Here is a 19,851-nt window from a genome sequence, read left to right on the forward strand (position 1 = left end):
CTCAAATGATAAGTCCGTTCCTGGCCCTGCTCGCTTTAAAAGCAGTGAATTGCACTGAACTGGCAGCGTGAAGCTGTTTTTTCTCCAACAACGTGGTCAGCCACAATGTAAACAACGACTCCCTGTCATTAAACCTGTATTTATCCTAAACACTGCCCAAACATAAAATTGGACACTCATTATAAAATGGTTAAGACTACAACGCCTGTTTCAGGTGGAAAAACTGGTAAAAGACTGACTGAGCGACTCCACTCAGACCGTCACTTTCTGAGCTCTGGGCTGTTTAAGTGTCTCCTCAAATCAAATGAGGTAATTGGGAGAAGAAGGAGCCCCCAGCAGCGGTGGGTGTAACACGACGCTTAAAGAGTTGCTATCATCGCATGGCAGATGGAAATTTCCATTCAGTGTCCTTGCTTGTTAAATGGGAAGGGTCTGAAGCGCTCGTTTCCAGTAGTCCGCTTCCTCCTGCGCCGCTCTTACACAGTAGGTAAGACCCCGACATTTCCATTAACATCTGCTCTTTACTTTAAGTTTGTTTTTTTGTTTTTTTTTCCCATCCTTCTTGTGATTAGCTGCCTAATCATTACCCTCCCTTTCTGATACTCTGGAAGCGGGCAGTTTGACTCGGAGGGCTTCCCCCCGCCTGGTAAGCAGTGTGGTGAGGTTTAATGACTAAAATTAGAACATGTAAGTCAAATCATAAATAATAATAATGACAAAGAGCTCACTTGTGCGCGGGTTTATTTGGGTTTGCATGCATGCTTATTCGTTGTTGTTTTTTGTTTTTTTATCGGGTTTCTTTCTACAGTAAAGCGTGTCTTTAGATAAGGAGCGTCTGTGTGCGGAGGCTTCCTGCAGGGTGGTGCCTGAAGTCAATAAACAGCGCCAAACGTGTCTTTATTTATAAGAGAAAATTGCGCTTTTTTTCTTTCTTTTTTTTGTGTGAGCATTTATTGTCTTAACAAGATGGTTTCTCGAGCCACCAGTTGATCGCATGCAGCAAACGTGGATTTTGCGTGGAGCTTGTGTGTGTTTTGCACGCTTTTCCGCGTTCACTGAAACCGCAGAAAAAAAGCTACACAAAGGCGGCTAATAACGTTTCCAATTTGCATCTCGCTTTTTATTTAACATTTCCCTGCTTTTTTTCACTTTCCATAGTTTCTGTGACTCATAAAGTCTCTGTATATAATACAATTCCAGTAATGATTTTTGAAGCAGTGAGCAGCTGGAGAAGATGCTTAAAGAAAGAAAGGATCGTGGTTTATGTAACAGCGGAGCGAGGCACGCTGAGCGTGGCTTGAGGAAGCCCTCTGAGGACTAATAGATATGTTATGACTGCAATCACAAGCTCATACTGTCCCCATGCTTTGATGGGGATGCTTATATGGTTAATCTCAGTTTATTTTGACGAGATTTCATGTCCACGCTTTTTGTTTGTTTGTTTGTTTTTCTTTGTCTGTCATGGTGTGCCCCTCAGTTACCACCTAGAAGATCAATTTTTTTGACTGTGGGCATCATAATAGATTACAGATTATAAAGAGTGAGGTTTTTATAATGGGATGCTTTTCACTTTCCACTTTACTCTCTTGAGCGCCTTTTGGTTTGAAATTGGAGAACACTGGTCTTAGTGGCAGACAGCCAGGTGACAGCACAGGACTGAAAACAAAGACTTAGATTGAGCCTGGAGAATCTGCAGGCTTGGGCGTATTTAAGTGGTGACTTAAGGTTCTGTCGCTGCCATTCTGAAAGCTAAAAATACCCAGTTGCTACACAGTGACTGTACACTTTCAAACCAAGGCCTAGATTTTTCTTTTCTCCCTACTTGCATAATAGAGGTCTGAGTATGACTCCACCTACATGGATATTTAAGTTTCTAGATGTGGGCGTGTTTTCTTTGAGGAATGTGGTGGTGGCAGTCGTAAACACTTGTGGTGTAAAGACTGTGTGGAGACGTAATGGCTATCAGTTATTGAAAAAAAGTTATTACCTGGCTGCAGCTTTAATAATTACTACAGAGTAAATGTGTAACCTAAGTTTATAAGAAATTTGAAATGGCCCATTGCCTCAATGGCAGTGGGTCATTCCAGCTCTTGAGCAGAAGTGCACTTTAATGAAGTTTGACAACTTCCTAAACTGTAACTTCTTTTAAAGAGTATGGTCGAGTCAAAGGATTGTAGAAGCATAACATAAGCGTGTTTCCAGCTTGGAAAAGGTTTTGTGGATCACGTACCAACTGAGCAGTTTCCAACTATTTCACCAGCTGCACGCTGGTTAAACTAACCTCCATGTTTAATATCAGTGCAGTGCCTTTCAGTCTTACACCAGCTGACTGCAAAGGTCTCTGTGAAAGCAGCCATTACAGTTATTTTAACTGCTTTTCCAAGATAAAGGTGGGAAGGAAATTCCTGCACATGTTAGAGCTTGGAGCTCGTGAAGCCTTACTCCTCACTGACTCCATGGATACCTGAATGACACATGTAGGTCAGATCCTGCTGCGCAGCTGGGAGCTGAAATATTGCCTGCACTGGCTGATCTAACTTGGAGTATGAGCAAATGATCCACAAGCCAGATGCCGTGTCAGTTTCAAAGGAATGGATATCATACAAAGATGCACTGAGCCAGTGCCACAAAGCACAGAAGCAACTGGCAGTTTTCCAGAATGCTGTCGGCACATTCAATGGGAATGTGAAAAGGTAAATACACTGTATAATGTGTGAACTGAATGATTGCATAATTCACAAACCTGAGCTGTTCACTGAGGTAACCACCTGCCTGTATGCAGTAATCCAGCTTTTTTCTAATGTAAAACTTAGCAGAACCTTGGAGGGAATTTCCCCCTTTTCTTTTTCTCGCCAACAGGGTGGTCAGGGGTCAGCTGCAGGGGTTCAGTGTCCTCTAAGCACTGTGGGATGTTTGCCAACACAGCTGCTTGAGCACTTTAAAAACTCCTGTGGAGGGAATAAGGTGTGATTCCTGATTAGGTTTTTTTGTTTTGTTTTTTTGTAGTTTTAGGTGGCATTCCTCAGTTGACTGATTGTGGTACACCTGGGGTAAATGTCAAGGAGAAAACCACAAAAGGAAAAGAAGGCAAAGAGAGGGAGTGATAGAAACTCGTAAACTATTTTTTTCAGCTAGCAAGCATATCAGGTGTCAGTCACATAGCCCTGGAGACCTGTCGACCCATGTATTTCCCGACCGTTTGACAAGTGATTGCTGGAGTTTGCTAGCTTTCACCAGGTGAAACTGGTCATAAAAAGAGTACTGCTTCAAAAACCTCCTTAATTGTTATCCATAGTTGCACACGTCTTTGCAACGCAATTTCATGGTAGTGACAGTGCAACCACTTGCTAAGCATTCGCGGAATACATAGCAGGACAGGTGACTGCCAGCTCTCAAGGCCTGTGTGAATGGGGCTTTAGCAAGTGATATCACATTGACTGCTCTCAACCACTCACAACTTGTTGGGGAATGTACATTTTCCCCTCATGATCAGTGGTTACCCTGCAGTTAACAACCTGGTTATAGGCCTGTGTGACTGGGGGCTTAGCTAGGCTAACTGTCTCCCCATGCTTACTCTGCCTTCATATTTGTCCTGCAGACTTGAGAGTGTTAGAATATTCTCATCTAAAACCTCTGAAGAAAGGACAATATACAGACTTCCCAAGATACTTCTGCCTTTCCTAAAAATGTAGCATTTATAATTTACCCAGAGTAACTCTGAGTTTACCTAATGTTAGCAAGTCCCTGAAAAGGTAAACACGAGTTTCATGTAGGCAACACTGTGCATGAGAGAGGTAATATATTTAAATATTTTCTTTTTTTATCTGTCTGCCAGGAATCAGAACTATGAGTCAGTGCCTTAGCAAGAGATTAGTGCAGAGCACTTGATATGATTGTAGTTCTAAATATCCCACATAGCGCCTCTGAATAATCAGAGAACACTGGGTTCATGGTCACTAAAATATTCTCCATTTTTCTTCTGCAATTCCTTCCTTAGACCCAGTTAATGTAATTAAAGGGACCTGAATTCATGCTTGTGTAGTGTAAAGACTCTTTTTCTGTTTCTCCTAATTCAATATTGTATGCTTCAATTACATTTTATAAAGCTGCTAGGGACAAAGGTGTCAGCTTTACATAAGCAGCCAGAGTAGTTCTGTGTTAAAGTGAACTTAAAATGCAGACTGTTATGTGGAAAGTTCTTACTATGGCGTGATGAAGATATCCAGAGTTCAAAATGGTGCCAACTAGAGAAACATGAAAAGAAGCAGGTTATTTCGTAAATGTGTTCTCCTACTGAGAGAACAGTCTGTCTCCTCTGTGCATTGGGTAGTGACGTCTTTATACAGGTGACCTAACAAAAGTTACTGGCTCCAAGCGCTCAAATTACACCCACGGGTTATTTTTCATGGTGGAAAAGACCACAGATGGAACTGGTTTTAGTCTTTTAGCTTAATTTTAATCAAACTGAAACTGAAGACATCGAGAACTGAGCCTTTGACGTAACAGGAAACAAAAACCCTTCTCTGGCCCATTAGCCCCTTCTGAAGTCATCGTCCACTCCTCCAGCTAGAGTCAAGGGTGAAACCTTGAGCTTGTGAAGAATTACACATTGTTACAAAACAAAATGCTGTCGTCACTATTAGCAGACATGAGCTGGCAAATCAATATTAACTGATAAGATCGACAGAGAGAGAAAGTCTCCGGGGTTCACAAACAGGTTTGGACACACCAGGTTTATGTCCAAAAGGTCAATATGGTGTTTACTTTAGGTCTAAGGTCAAAGTTTTTTGTCAATATGGGCTTTTTTTTGGTTGTTTTTTGTGTGTTACTTGTTTGATATTCGTCATAGAAATCTCCATCTTTATGTAACAGTTTCTTTTGAATAAATGAAACGATTCGTTCCTTCACTTCCGACACTGCTGTCGCCTAACAGTGGACGCAAACTGGTATCTTCAATGTCACCGGCAATAAGAGCCGTTCCATATTATGTTAGAAATAGGTCACACCATGTGCTGTTTGGCTACGTCAAAAAGTGTTTGCAGTTGTTTTCAGTGGCCACATACATCACAGTGATCGCATGAAATGACAGAGGTGCGTTCAAACCCCGTCTTCTTCTTTACCTTCACACATCTAGCCCGTCACTGTGAAACGATAACGGGAAATGAACAGAAAATGTTGGAAAACAGTTGAGAGGAATTATCTAACCAGCTAACCTAGCACTTTGGATGTAGTATAAAGTTGCCCTTATTCAGGAGAGTCGTTGTATGTGATTATTTGTTCCAGACTAGAGGGAATACCTCAGGACTGAGGTTGAAAAAAAAGTTACCAGCCACCACACCTTTTCTGGGAACACTCAGTCCTCTGTGCTTACTTTACCCTACAGAAGCAGAACATTAAAAATTGAACTTCTCTATGGAACATCAAAATCAAGAAATAGATTCCTAACCCTTCCAAATGGTAGCAGTTTCAAACTAGATATGAATAGCACGAACGCAGCCTTCCAGGATAGTCTGTTCATATGCACTCAACATGTGAAAATGTGATATTCGATTCCAGCGCAGCAGCAAGGGAAATTTACAGAAGGGAGGAGGGAGTTGTCGTCCACATGTCACACATGATGAATTCGTCCCAAGTGCAAACAATGACAAACTGGATGATCTGAAGGAGCATGCGTGCCTCTCTCACACTCTCTCATATGTGGTTATAGTTCTTGCTGCAGGGACACAAGTGAATGTTAAGCCATCCACAGATGACACGCCTCACCAGTAGCTATGGTTAGGCTGTCATAATTCTTTGCAGATTCAGAACGCTTTGATTTCTGTCACTGTTCTTAGGCAGCAGAGGCAGATGGACTTCACTGGTTTAATGGACAGTTTGGTATTTTTTGCGCTCATGAAAAAGAACTTTTAGCTCCATGAGCTTCAGCTGTCGTTATCTGTTATCAGTACATATTCGGACTGTTTACAAAACGAGTTGCAATCATAGCAAGATCTCTCGTTGGGGATTCCAGTCTTGGCTGTATGGCTTTTTCTCTTCACAGATAAGACTTTAGAGATAACACTTTATTGTTCATCCATCTATCATAGGATTTCATGTTTTGGCAGTTGTGAAATGACTGGAAAGTGTAAGCAAACCTAAGGTTAGCAAAACTGTTTTGTGCTTCAAAAGTTTCACTAGTTTTAGAAAGCAGGGATTGTCCGAGGTAGTAACACTGTTCTTCTAGGTCTTGGTGATATTTCTGGTTGGAATGTGGCGTTTGGTTAAAATGGCTAGTTTCTAGCATTTATGAATAGTAACACCTTATAAAAGTGTCATATGATACTGATTTTATAACAGTAACATCTAATTTAACAAATATTGAGTATACTCATTTTTGACATCTCCAAAGTGTGCCATATTAGTCCAGTGTTAGTATTAGTATTACATCATTTCACAGGGTAACTTAATAAGTCAAGTTAACTGTACTTAGGAACCATATCAAAAGGTTGTCAGATAACTGTATGCATGTATTTTAGGCTATGTGATCCAATCCAGCTTTCAAAGTCACCTTTGTTTCAGCATTATATGCATTTTTGTCTGGTGCATGTTGCTGATGTGCAGGTAAACCATAATTAAACGATAACTTAATGAAAATTAAGGTATGAAAATCTCCTTTCCTACATGGATGTTTATTTGATTGAGCAAAATCTTGCATTCTAATTTTTTATTATGCACTCAATGGAGGTGGTCAGTGTCTGACTGAGTGTAGTAGTTGACCATTGATGCATGCATGCAGGTAAATAGAGTTTGCTGCATGTAAACATACAATGAGGCCCATATTTATGTCGATTTCTATAAACAATGTCTACCACCCTGTGGCCCTGTGACAGACTGGCGACCTGTCCAGGGTGTACCCTGCCTCTCGCCCTATGACAGCTGGGATAGGCTCCAGCACCCCCCGCGACCCTGAAAAGGATAAGCGGAAGCGAATGGATGGATGGATGGATGAATGTCTACCACCCCTATTTTTTTTTTCTATATGTGTTTTTCTATATGTGATTAAATATATCAATTTGCCAACAGATCAAACAATACTGCAGCATAGACATGTACTCCTGTATTAAACTCACCATACAGTTTGTTATTTAATCTGTTACCCAGAATATTGCTTTACCTTCACCTAGTGGCAGGGTACCCAATTGCTTCTTAACAGTAAGTTTTGTGGCTGGTTGTAGCACAATTTTTAAAGCAAAGTGCATCATAAGAAGAACAGTTTGATTCTTAGTGACTCATTCTGTTGACCTGCAAACAACTAGCGGTCATTTCTGCTGACTGATAACGTTTTGTTCATTTTAATCGTTTAAAGCCCAAGAGAGGCTGGCAGGCTACTGGTGTCAGGTATGAACCAGCTGGTTCAGCTTCTCTTTAACAGCTACCGTTGTACATCCAAACTGCCTCATTAAATTGAATTTGTGGTTTCAGGTGGAGGAATGTGGTTGCAATTTGCAGCTACTGTGATGTGTGTGACTTCTTTTTGACGTAAGCACGCCAGGACAACTTTGCGCTAACTTTTAGAATGTTTACAAAAAAATGTTGAAAGTAACTTTAGTCATTTGAATTAAGCTTATATTTTTAATGTATGTGTTATTGAATATTTTTGAGATTATCTTGAAGGGATCTCCACAAATATAATTGCTAAGTATCATATGATGTACATAGCACTTACTTAGAAACACGTGCTGACAGAGGACAACTAATGATTTACTTGCAAGTTGTTTGGTATTTGCACCCAGTCACATGGAGTTGAGAGGTTTGGGCTTCACTAACAATAAAGATACAAAGAGAAGTTAAAGTTGATGGTGCCAACGATGTTTTGGTCATAGTTTGTTGTTCTTCCGCTACAGACATGCAGTTAAAGCGGGAGAGTAACAACGTGTACTCTCTAATCTGGAAGAACCACATGGTTACCTCATCTCTTATTTAGGCAATCACTTTAGCAAACTTTATGATGAAGAATTAGACAAAGAATAGCCAGAGTGTGGTGGCAAACACCAGCAGTAGGTGGGCTCTGCCAGTTAAATGACAAAGTGTTCCCAAAACATTGACTGGGGACATGCTAATGGCTCAAAATGTGGGTAGAGATAACAGCGTGAGCAATGATCAACCTTTACTGAACCCAGTGAGAAGAGAACTGAGAACATGAACTCTTACACCCTGTTCTGCACAAACCTATCAGTAAATAAGTGAAGTTTCAATTCCAGGATTGTTTATCATTATTATTATTACTCAAAAAAACACCTAAAAGGAAGAAGAATCGGAAGATTCAAAAAAGGATTTTTAGATACTGACATATTTCTGAATATGATAAATATCTGTATTTGTAAATGCTTGTAGCAACTTTGCAATATTTTCAGCCACATATTTCTTACCCCAATTTGGTAAACTTGTATAGAGACATTATAGTACATAAAGAAAGTTTTTGTTTTTGTACTTTTTATACTAAAAACCTTCATTTTAAATGAGCAAAGTTGGTGGACTGGTCCTTTAGGTTTATGTTTTTATAGTTGTAGGCTGGAACTGAGGCAGATATAGATCATTGAATGGATTGGCTGAAGCCAGCACGTGTCTTTGCCTCCAACGGATACTTCAAGTCTTTGTTTTGTTTGCAGTGCTAATCATGTGACCTCAAACTCTGACCTCAGACACTTTTGTTGCTAGTTGCTTTTCAGCTCAGCTCAGAAGTTTCTTTCCCAACCCCCGAATCTGTGTCTTCGGGGGTTGATGCTTAGTCAGGTGATTAGCCGAGCATGTATGTGAAGACACACCCCCCCCCCCCACACACACACACACACACACACATAGTTTAGCTTTCACAGAAATTGTCTCTCCTGTGCATTTTTCAGCTTCATCATTTTTCTGATTTGTGTCAAACTTTTGGGATGAATTTGATTTTACCTGCATTTAAAGTGAGATTATTATTACTGCTTTCTTGCTCTGGTACATTTTGAAGTTTCTCACATGATCTCACACACACATTGCTCAAGATTTGTCAGGTTGTGCTCGCCTTGCTAACTACTAGACGAGTGGTAGTGAAACGTGAAAAAGTGCAACAGAGACGGTAAAAAGTTGAGACGATAAGAGATAAAGTTGTGCAGAGCTGCAGGTGACATATTTCAAAAGCAAACGGTCCCTGTTTCCCATTTTAGGTTATACTTTTCACAGTTTCACTACAAACTGGACAGCAGCTAGTCCTTATTTGCAGCCAAGTATGCGGAGTAATAATGGCTCGTGTGGGCTAAAGTTAATTTTCTGAATTTATTTAAACATTAAAACACAGTAAAGTATCGTATAAATGAAGACTTTGTAGCAGTTCAGCATTTGGAGTCTATATTTAAAACATATGTTTTCATGTTCAGCATTTACAAGCTCAATGCCCTATGTTCTGAGGAAGAAAATAGTGCCTTTGTACCTTAAGTGATCTGTACATGTGTGTGTTTTCTTCTATTTGAACTGCATTACAAAGTAAAAAAAAAAACCCATCTCTGACACAAACATGACCTTGGGCACGCCGACATCCAGACAGTGAGCCATCTGATTGGTCAGCCTGTGGCACGGCCTACTACTGAAAACACTGACAGTCGCCTACAGTATGTCTGTGTCTGGGCATCTGTGTGCCTGCTGCATGTGCAAGCAATTTTGTGTGTGTGTGTGTGTGTGTGTGTGTGTGTGTGTGTGTGTGTGTGTGTGTGTGTGTGTGTGTGTGTGTGTCAGAGACCAGTCCAGTCTGCAGTTTTCTGTGACCTAAATCATACAGACCACCTGTGTTTGATCTGTATGATTTAGGTCCATTTATAAGTGGTCATGTGTCCTGTCATGTGGTCGTGTCTTGAAGCTGCTGAGGGTATTTAAGAGTTGGTGCACGCTGGTATCTTCAGTCCGATGCCGATGATCAAACTGGCCACGTTACAGTGTAGCTCTATCCGTCCTTCAGTGAGTGTATATAGTTTATTCTCCGTGTGCTCTCCTCGATTATATTTGTTGAGTCGGATGTGTATATACATGTATGCATACCAAGTGGGTGGTGTTGGTGGAGATTGGGAGTGAGCTATCAGGGTTACGACCCTGCTTATGACTGATCAAAAAAGGAGGAGTCTGAGCAAACTGCGCATCCTGATTGGCTGACAGAGGCCCTCCTTCCTCTCTTTTAAAAGCTTCCTGTCTTACCTGAGTCACAAAAGGGCCAGAGCACCTCACCCATCCACTCGTCTGTCTTCTGTCTGTTTTTCTTCAAATCTATTCATTCAAAAAGGGAGGACAAACAAGGAACCTTCCTAGAACTGCTTTAAGAAACCTTTCAGTAAGTGAGCTTGTTTGTTTAGGGAAATTTTTTTCTTGAAAAAGTGAGCCATGCCATGCACAGCAGGTAGGACCTCTGTTGTGCAAATGTTGAGTGGGGGGTAAAACAGAAACACGTGTAATGTTTGCTTTCAAGGAATTTTCTGTGTAACACGTAGAAGTTTAGAGCATTGACTTCACTCACTTAGCTATAAAGCGGTGTGTTTGCTCGTGCCAAGACTTGTAGACCGTGGCTGATGCAACAGTTTGTGTGTACACTGAAGGCGAATGGTTTCAGACTAAATGGGTAAAGGGCTCTCATTCTAAATTTACAAATTACTGTATTTTTTTAAGCCTGGCTTCTTTTCCTTTTTTGCCAAACACTTTAGATAAGACCAATGTCTTATCTTACCATGACTGCATACAGTCTATAGCACTATGGCAGACATTCTATATATGAGAAGAAACTTAAAATGACTGCTGCTGTGTGATTTGCCTTGAAACATGTTGAAAGAACAAAGTCAACATCTTTAAATGCATATTGTATGAACTGTGTGTTGTCTCTGGAGTCTTTAAAAATGTTTTGGTAGCGGTTTGAAGTTTCTGTATGTGGCTTTACCTAGCATGGCCTCAGGAGTGAGATAGATGGTTCGGGTTTGGAAAAAAAATGAACAAATTCCAGCAACCTATAAAGATTAATTTTACCGATGGTGGGAAGTACTTAATGTGGGTTTCTATAAGTAATGGTTGTATCAACACATCATTTTAACCCAGCTTGACAGGTTAATCCTCTTGGCTGCAGAGAGCGAACCCCAGTCTCCATTTCCCTCTAACAGCACGGCAGACAAGGACTTTGAGAGATTAGGTGTAGCGGTGTGTGTGATGTGGCTTTTAACGATGACACAGCCACCTAATCTCTGTTGGCTCAAAACTATTATGGCTTTACTTCACAGAAAGTACAACAACCTGTCAGTAACAATAAGTTTTTGTGAAAGAAGGTCTCAACTGCATCGGCCAGGACATTGAACACCCCTGGTAGTGTATCCAAAAGAGCTCAAGTTTTGACTGCAAACGCTTGTTTACACTTTGAAGTGGCTCAACCGCTTCCCTCTTTAGAAGTTGCAGGTCTTTGTATTTCTATCAGCTGTCCTTAAGACTGACCACTTGCGGATGGATGGTAGCTCAACTATGTTTTTACTGCTCCACTTGATTATCATCAGGTGGTTGTGGGAAGGTTTTTGTTCATCGTTGATGTTACAGTTGTTGTCGTATTGTGGCATTATCAGAAATTTGCATGAAAAACCCAATGGTTGGTTTAAAACACTGTTTGATTCAGTGCAAAGAAGCAAAGCTATCATTATGCATAAAGGTAATCAAGGTAGAATAAAGACCTGTCCATATCTACGTATTTGCTCATTAGGCTTTGCTTTGTAACTGACGGTCGGGCACTACAGACACTTCGGGTCTTGGTTGTGAATGTAATGTTCGATTGTATTTACCTACCCTGATGTAAGTCAAACACTGACAGTCACTCGAGTCATTCACCTCAAAATTGAGTCAAGTTTAACTCGGGATCCACCTACATTGTGTCGCAAGTGGTTATTTCACCAGTTGTTGCTGCAAGCTGTTGGATGGGCTTTAGAAGAGCAGTGAAAGTGTGCAGTGTTACAGTTTACCTGGTCCAGTGGTGTATGAAATGGTTGGAAGTCTCGTATTGTGCCATTAATATCTGCTTATCTTTTGTCTTTTTTGTAGCTGCATATTTGGGATACAGGCATGAGAGTTGCATTTATTTTACTGTGTGTGCTAATCCGAAGGTTGGTGGTTCAGTTTACTCCAGCTCTTCCAGCCTGCATGTTGACTCATGCAAACTGCCACAGTTGCACATCAATTAATCCATTAGTGCAGTGGTTCCCAAACTTTATTTGCTGGCCCCCCCTTTGTTTTACAAGAAAAATGTTCACGCCCCCCACGTGCACGCGCGGACGCACACGCACGCACACATCCTCCAACCACACACACCCATATTTTGCTCCATTGCGGTTTATTTCACACCTCAAACATTTAGTAAACAATTAAGCAAATACAAGTAATCTGCAATAAATTACAGGTAGTAAGAAAATAAACTACTAACTAATTTACGCTACGTACCTACCTACACGCAGCTGTTTCGTCCACACGTAAACGACGTTTCGAATCACCGAAAACTGAGATTTTTTTAAAACTCTTTTTTTGCGTTTACGTGTGGACGAGGAATACAGAGTTCGTCGCAAAGTCAAAGGTATGTCACTTTTTTTTTTCACGTCACGCTGTGCGCCACGTTATTGTTTACATGAGATGAATTGCAGAATGGCAGATAGATGACAAAATACTGTTAATCTGACTATCTGCAGGTTTTACACACTTACATATACACACGCAGTTACTGTCCCTCCATTTACAAAGGCAGAAGCGTCACGATGTGATTATTTTACGTGTAGTTGGTTTTTTTTCCTGTGTAATAATATTCAACATTGCTATCAATACATTTTTCAAAATATGCCTCTCTGTGCAAAATAGGTTTTAAAACATAAACAGCTGTGGGATACTGTTTGTCCGTGATTTGAACCGGGGGAACAAATCGTGGCAGGATCAGCCTGATATTATTTGTATCCCACTGTAACTTTAGCTAACATCTCCGAAATGTCAGGAGTAGTTAGTCATTACAAGAAGTGTTTGTGAACTAAAAATCACGAATGTGGGATACTGTTTGTCCGTGATTTAAACAGCCCAGCGCTGCTCCCGACAAAGGGAAAACCAATTCTGCAGGGGAGACCTACCTCGGCACTTGTGCAGGTGAAGCCAAAGGGATGATATGCTTCACCATATTTTCTAGTCTTTGGCTTAGAATGAAGTTGGTTTGGAAACATATTCAGCGATGCTTCATCTCCTGCTTTGCGGTTCTGTAGGCGCCCGTGCTAGCAGTGTCCAAGCGTTTTGTTTTTTTTCCCCCCTTTTCATCCCGCGCCCCCCCTGCCATGGCTCTGCGCCCCCCCTAGGGGGCGGGCCCCACACTTTGGGAAGGTCTGCATTAGTGTATGTTAAGTTCATGGCAGAAGAAAGAGCTGTGTGAATAGGTAAATGTGGTTTGCCGAGCTGTTCCGTTAACTTTACATTAACATATTTGTTCTTCTCAATGCATTACACCACATCATTACTGCTGCGAGTGCCGTGAAACAAAAGAGGATGTCAGAAGTGTCCTTTCTCATGGGTTCATCGGTGTCACGGCTCTGGCTGGTCCTGTACACGTTGCATTAGTTTTTCATTAGTGAGTCGCCCTTAGGATCTTTTCTTCCAACTCAGTCAAAGAGCTCTTTGTGTGAGGGGGGAAAACAGCACTGTAAATCACGTTGCTGCTATTTTCGTTTATAATCACGTTGTCTTCTTTCAGTGTGTTGACCTCCTTCTTACATAACTTAAACACTACAGAAATTGAAGGTGGTGCCCCTAAGTGGAGTGTCATTTCTTTTCTTTGATGTTAAGGGTTAAGTTGTGTAAACCAGCTCATGCATTATCAAGGGGGCTGCTGATGGTGGTCCGACGACCCCACGGACATGCTATATCCATGACCTAGTTTCACGTCACTGGAGCTGACTCGACTCCGCTCAGCAGTCATTATGTACGTCAGCACTTGGTTGTGATATCTTCCTAAAGAGACAAGAGATACAAATAACTTTAGTCATTAACACAACTAATTGAGCCTGTGTGAAATGTAAAAGGCAATAAAATTAACAGAAGGTCACCCTTCCTGGTACAGGTGAAGCTGCGTAACAAGTGCCAAGGCACATATAATCTCTTAGGAAGCCCCTCAGTTCCAGGAAAGGGTTTCCAGAGTAGAGGGCTCCATTTTTACCTTAAAGGATTTTTTTATTCTTGTGAGAGTGGTCTTCCCCCGGGGCTTTCTACAAGAAACCCTTTCTGCCATAAAGTACTTGGATAGTTAAAGGTTAAACATCATGGTTAACCATGTTTAAGTTGAAGTTTGCCTTCAGGGCTTTCTGCCAAAAAGGCTTTCTGTGTGCCTTCCTCATCAAGGCCAAAAACCTGATAAGGGCAGATAATAAAACCACTGACAGCCCCTGTAATCAGTTATTCCAGCTCTTGGAATAGTTTAAGACCAGCAAAAAAAGGAAAGCAACATATAAACAGACAAAAAGCCAATTCTGTTACTGAAACTTTGTCTTGTTTTTCCTTTATTGTTTCAGGACTTTTCTCAACGGTAACAAGATATAGCTGAGGTGATTGACAAGGTTCTTGTATCCTGTGCCGGTGAAGTCTAAACCCTGAAAATCCTAGAAAGGTACATTTCTCTGCCTCTGGTCCTGCTCTCTGTACCACTATGCCGGGAATTGTGGAACGCATGGAACTGAGGAAAGTCTCCACAGTGGCTGACGACGACAGCCTTGATGAACAACTCACAGAGCCCACCGACTGTGAGAAGGCCACCATGAGCAGGTCAGTGACCGTGATGTCTTTCTTAATATCAGTAGACTAGAGAAGGCTGGATTTTTGTGGGCAAGCCTCTGGTTATGGCAATCTAATCACAAGCTGATCTCTGGACTCCTGCTTTACCATGATTGGGTATAAATTGATGTGCATTGGTGCGTCTGTAAGAATAAATGACAGAAGTTGTAAATTGGTGTCAAATAATCAGCGTAGACAGCTTCTTCTCTGCTCGTTGCACAGAAAGGTGATTAAATCATAAATCGTAACACGGTAATGTTTTCAATGAATGACTCTCTGTGTTTGCATCACTTCAGGACACCTGCTGAGTAATAAATTGGGATGTTTGGTCTGTTTCTAAGAATAAATTGCATATGTTTTAGTCTGAAGCCGCACAGTGAATCTTTTTACACATAGCTTCCATATATAGTTGAGACGTGGACACACAAATGACCTCAGACAAGTGGCAGAACCAGTTCAGCTTCTTTTCTGTTGCTTGTTCTGGCACTTGCATATAGACATAAAGATTACATCTGTTAGCAGTTCGCTAAAAAAAAGCTAAACATAGCACAGAAAGTTGATATACATTTGAACTGAACCACTAGCTGTGTTTGTGTCCTAATGCATATCTTTTTCAATCCTATCAGTCAGTATAATGTGGATGATAATGACGATGGTGAAAGCAATGTGTTCCTGACAAATGGGATACCAAAGAGGCAGAAGTATGATAATAAATACTCTATATTACTAACACATGTCTATGGGAAGCTGGATTTTCCCTTCTGTCTGACAAATCTTTCACCAACAGCACCAAAGCCTTTGGTTTGCTGCACATTGACAGTGTAAACTTAAAGCTAACACTAATGAAATAAATATAAGTCTTTGTCTGGTGAAGGTTGGTGTGTTTGAGGACAACCGCTTGACAAAAGCTATAGACTCTACTTTCTTTTCTTTTGCTTGCACTTAAGACTTGCATTTAAACATAAACACTACAACAGCTATTGGCAGCTGGTTACAAAAAAGATGTACCACAGTTGACCCATATTTGAACTGAACCATTAGCTACATTTGCATGTCCTAATGTATAACTTTCAATTCAATTCAATTTTATAGAAGACCCTACAATAATACATACATATATTCTGTTGCTTTCTCTATTCTGCCAGTGAATATAACATGGTTGATATGTTCCTTCCAAATGAGATACGAAGGAGGAAAAAGTATGATAATAAATAGTTTTTCCTTCTACTGGCGAACCTTTCACCACCAGCAGTACCAGGCTTTGGTTTTCTTGCACATAGCATCCACTAAGACTAGCAGACTTGGCAAACACTAATGAGTCATAGAATAAATATAAACATATTTTATTACTCATTTTAGGTTGGTTTATACAGATTATTACAGATTCTTGTCCATTCTTTTCTTTCTGGGCATAGGTTGGCGTCCAACTTCTTTTCTGTTGCTTCCACTGACACTTGTATTTTAACATAAAGACTACAGCTGATGGCAAGTGGTTAAAAGCAAATTGTGGGGCAGAAAGTTGATACATATGTGACATTAACCATTAGCTGTGTTTGCATGTGCTAATGTATATCTTTCTCAATCCTCACAGTCAATTTATGGATGATAATGAAGACGGAGAAGGACAAAGGTGATAATAAGAACTTTATAAAACTAGCACAGGACTATGGGAGGGTGGATTTTTCCTTGTGTCTGACAAATCTTTTACAGAAGGTTCAGATTCATGACAAATAACCAACATAGATAGTCCAATACCTTTTCTGCTCCCTGCACTTGTGCTTGCACTTGCGAAGTTACTCCTCATTTGGCATGTCTATCTTTTGGCTTTAAGACGGCAGATTAATTGCATGTAAATAATGTGTTTATCAGGGTGAGGCACACTGGTGGTTATTGAATTGGGAAGGTGTTTCAGTCCAGCTAGCTACTTTCTGCTGCTCCCTTGCCACAGCGGGTAGCTAGTTTTTAAAAAAAAGTTTTTAGAGTTGATGCGTTTTTAAGAACAAATGAAGAAAGGCATAGATTGGTGTAAAGAGGTGCAGTTACAATTTTTACGTTTACATTTAAAACCCTGACACACACAAATGTCGTCAGATAACCAGCATAACCAGTCCAGCTTCTTTTCTGTTGCTTGCAGACTACGGCTACAGATTTAGGTAGTTAATAGTAAATTGTAGCACATAAAGTTGATACAGAGGCTGCATGTGCTAATGTATATCTTTCTCACAGTCAGTTTATGGATGACCATAGTCCTGGATGGAGGACTATGTGTTGGTAGATTGTTTTTCTTGTGTCTAACAAATCTTTTATAAGTGGCACCAATGTCTTTTTGTTTCCTGCACATTGCCAAGTCAAGGTACACTGAATGCTAACACTAATAATTTGCAAAAGAAAATCTACATATTTCATCACTCATTTGAACGGTTCTACTTCAGAGGAAGTCTCTGGGTTGAGAGCAGTGTAGATTGGTATAACCATATAAACAGTTGAGCATCTTATTGCTTGCACTCACGCTTGCACTTACGCACAAAGACTGCATTTGATGACAGGCGGTTACATCATAAAATATAGCACTGAAAGTTGATGCACATTTGAGGTGAACCTCTCACTGTGTTTGTCCTAACGTGTATCTTTCTCAATGTTGACAGCCAATTTAATGGGGATGATAATGACGATGGAGAGAGCCACAGGTTCCTGTCAAACGGGATACCAAAGAAGAAGAAATATGAAGAAGAATATGTAAGGATTTAGTCACATCAACTATGTAGCTCCTTTTGACTCCCAATATAATCTGTTATATTATTTTCATATTCGGTTTTACTCACCATATAATGCATATGCACATGTCAACAATTCATCATCCTGTCTTCATAATTCAAGTAAATGAAAAGTATTAATTATACACACAGACGCACTTACTGTTCTACATTAATTTTTCATGTGTTCAGTTCACTGCTCATTATTTTAAATTAGACCACATGGCAGACCACAGTCTCTAAGATGTTAGCAGTTATGAGATGCTGTAGGAGAGTGAGGTCAAAACCATAAGAATAGTGCAGAAGAACTGCAGCTTGTCTCCTAAAGCATCTATCTGTCTGTAGGTGGCTTGCTATGCCAAATGTTTAGCTCTTTCTTTTTCTAAAACAGGGTGCATATGATGCTAACATTAATGATTCATGTAGTAAATATCAATAGTTCATCACTCAACTGAAGATAGTTTTACCTTAAAAAGCTCTTGTCTTTTCTTTTGACTTTGGGCAGCATCCTGGCCACGCCTCATTCGGCATGTCCGTCTTCAACTTGAGCAACGCCATTATGGGCAGCGGCATCCTGGGCCTGTCCTTTGCCATGGCAAACACTGGCATCATTCTCTTTACGTAAGTATGTTTGGACTAGCGGGTATATAGTGCGTTACATGTTTGATAGAGATTAGGTGTTAATTTGGTTTCAAATGCCAAAAACAATGATTGCTCCACAGGATATACTTTGAACAATTATTCAATTGGAGTTCAACGTACTTATCAAATTACAAAATGACAACAACAATAACCTCAATGCACTTTATATTGTAAGGTAAAGACCCTAAAATAAAGCAGAGAAAACCCCAACAATCAGACCACCTCCTATGTGCAAGAACCTGGCAACAGTGGAAAGCAAAAACTCCCTTTTAACAGAAAGAAACCTTCGGCAGAACCAGTCTCAGAGAGGGGCAACCATGTGCCACGACCAGTTTAGGTCGAGGGGAGGGAGACAGCACAAAATACATGGATTAATAATAACTAATGCAATTATAAGCTGAGTGTCACCCCTCCTTACAGTCCTGAAAAGAAACCTAAAAAAACCACCGGTTAGCATTACATTGTTCTCCAAAGATTAATTCATGTCTTCTTAGAATTTATTGTAGGGGAGTTTAAGATGACAGAATTATGGGTTGGGCAGGAAAGACGAAGATTTTCTGCTGCGTCACTAGGTGGAGTGTTTAGTGTGTGTACTAACTAACTTATGCCAAATGATGGCAGAAAGTTCTTTTCACTTTTTGTTAGGAAAGGTGACAATCGTGTGTTGATATAATGCTTACCACAACAACCATGACAATTCAGCATTTTGGAATCTTTTGTATGGTAGAATAGCGTGATAATTATGGTACAGCTAAGGCTGAAGGGAATGTCACTAATTTGTTTGGAAATCAGAGTGTCTGATTATTAATCGTTGCACTGACAAAATAAAAATGATTTTTAGGACTCTTTTAGATATAGACTGTGGTCACGTACCACTCGGATTAGGGGGCACCTCTTCCCCACGGGGACATCTGAGCTTCAGTGGTCAGTTCCCTCAGCCATCTGGTCCCATGCATATGCATTATTGGACTGTGGATGACTTCCATTACCCAACACCCCCTAAATGCCCCCGGTGTACCCACCGCAACTCCCTCTGTCATCCACTGTCCACGCACATGGCTGCAGTCCAGAGCCTAAAAATGAGAACTAGCTGGGGGTGTGAAATAACTACAGGAAGCTGTACAACTTTGTCCCTCTTCCGTCATAATCTCACTGCTGACACACAGTATGGTATTTGAAGAATGCAGCAATGGATGTATTTGTAGCAACACAACAACACATGAGCCAGAGCAGCTTCAAATGTCATTAAGTTTTTTTTAACAGTAAGGGGTAAATTCTCAGTTACACAGTACCAGTTTTTCATACTTCTACACCTCTCTGTCTCTCTCTCTCTCTGCGCAGAGTCCTCCTCATCGCTGTAGCCATCCTCTCCTTATACTCTGTACACCTGCTCCTTGTGACTGCTAAGGAAGGAGGTTGGTATTTGCTCTTCAGACCTTTAAACATTTTTAAATGTTACGACGTTAAATGTTATGACTGCTTATTAAGGGATTACAAGTGTATGTTTCCACAGATGATAACATTTTATATACAGTATTTAATTGGGAGGTTACTGTAGGTCACAGGGAGGAGTATGACGCATGAGAAAATGCCCGGACAAGTGATTGTAACAGCGCAAAAAAGTAATTGCTGTTATGCC

General features: G+C 40.6%; 1 protein-coding gene across 7 annotated transcripts in view; it reads left to right on the forward strand.

Annotated features, from left to right (window-relative positions):
• Positions 1-218: 218 nt before the first annotated feature.
• The window catches only part of slc38a4 (solute carrier family 38 member 4), a 32,424-nt gene continuing 12,791 nt past the window's right edge, over positions 219-19,851 (forward strand). Inside the window, exons 1-7 of one of the 7 annotated variants that reach the window (XM_084909562.1) lie at positions 219-487; positions 14,559-14,808; positions 15,444-15,518; positions 16,409-16,447; positions 17,463-17,553; positions 18,076-18,191; positions 19,554-19,627. In XM_084909562.1, coding sequence (XP_084765688.1) covers positions 14,693-14,808; positions 15,444-15,518; positions 16,409-16,447; positions 17,463-17,553; positions 18,076-18,191; positions 19,554-19,627 — 511 coding nt within the window. In that variant the 5' untranslated portion in view covers positions 219-487; positions 14,559-14,692. The other 6 variants (XM_084909565.1, XM_084909563.1, XM_084909564.1 and 3 more) reach the window with 6 other exon arrangements.

Source organism: Perissodus microlepis, chromosome 17 (genome assembly GCF_051167445.1).
Source record: "Perissodus microlepis isolate ML-2025 ecotype Zambia chromosome 17, ASM5116744v1, whole genome shotgun sequence".
In the NCBI taxonomy this organism is placed as follows: Eukaryota; Metazoa; Chordata; class Actinopteri; order Cichliformes; family Cichlidae; genus Perissodus; species Perissodus microlepis.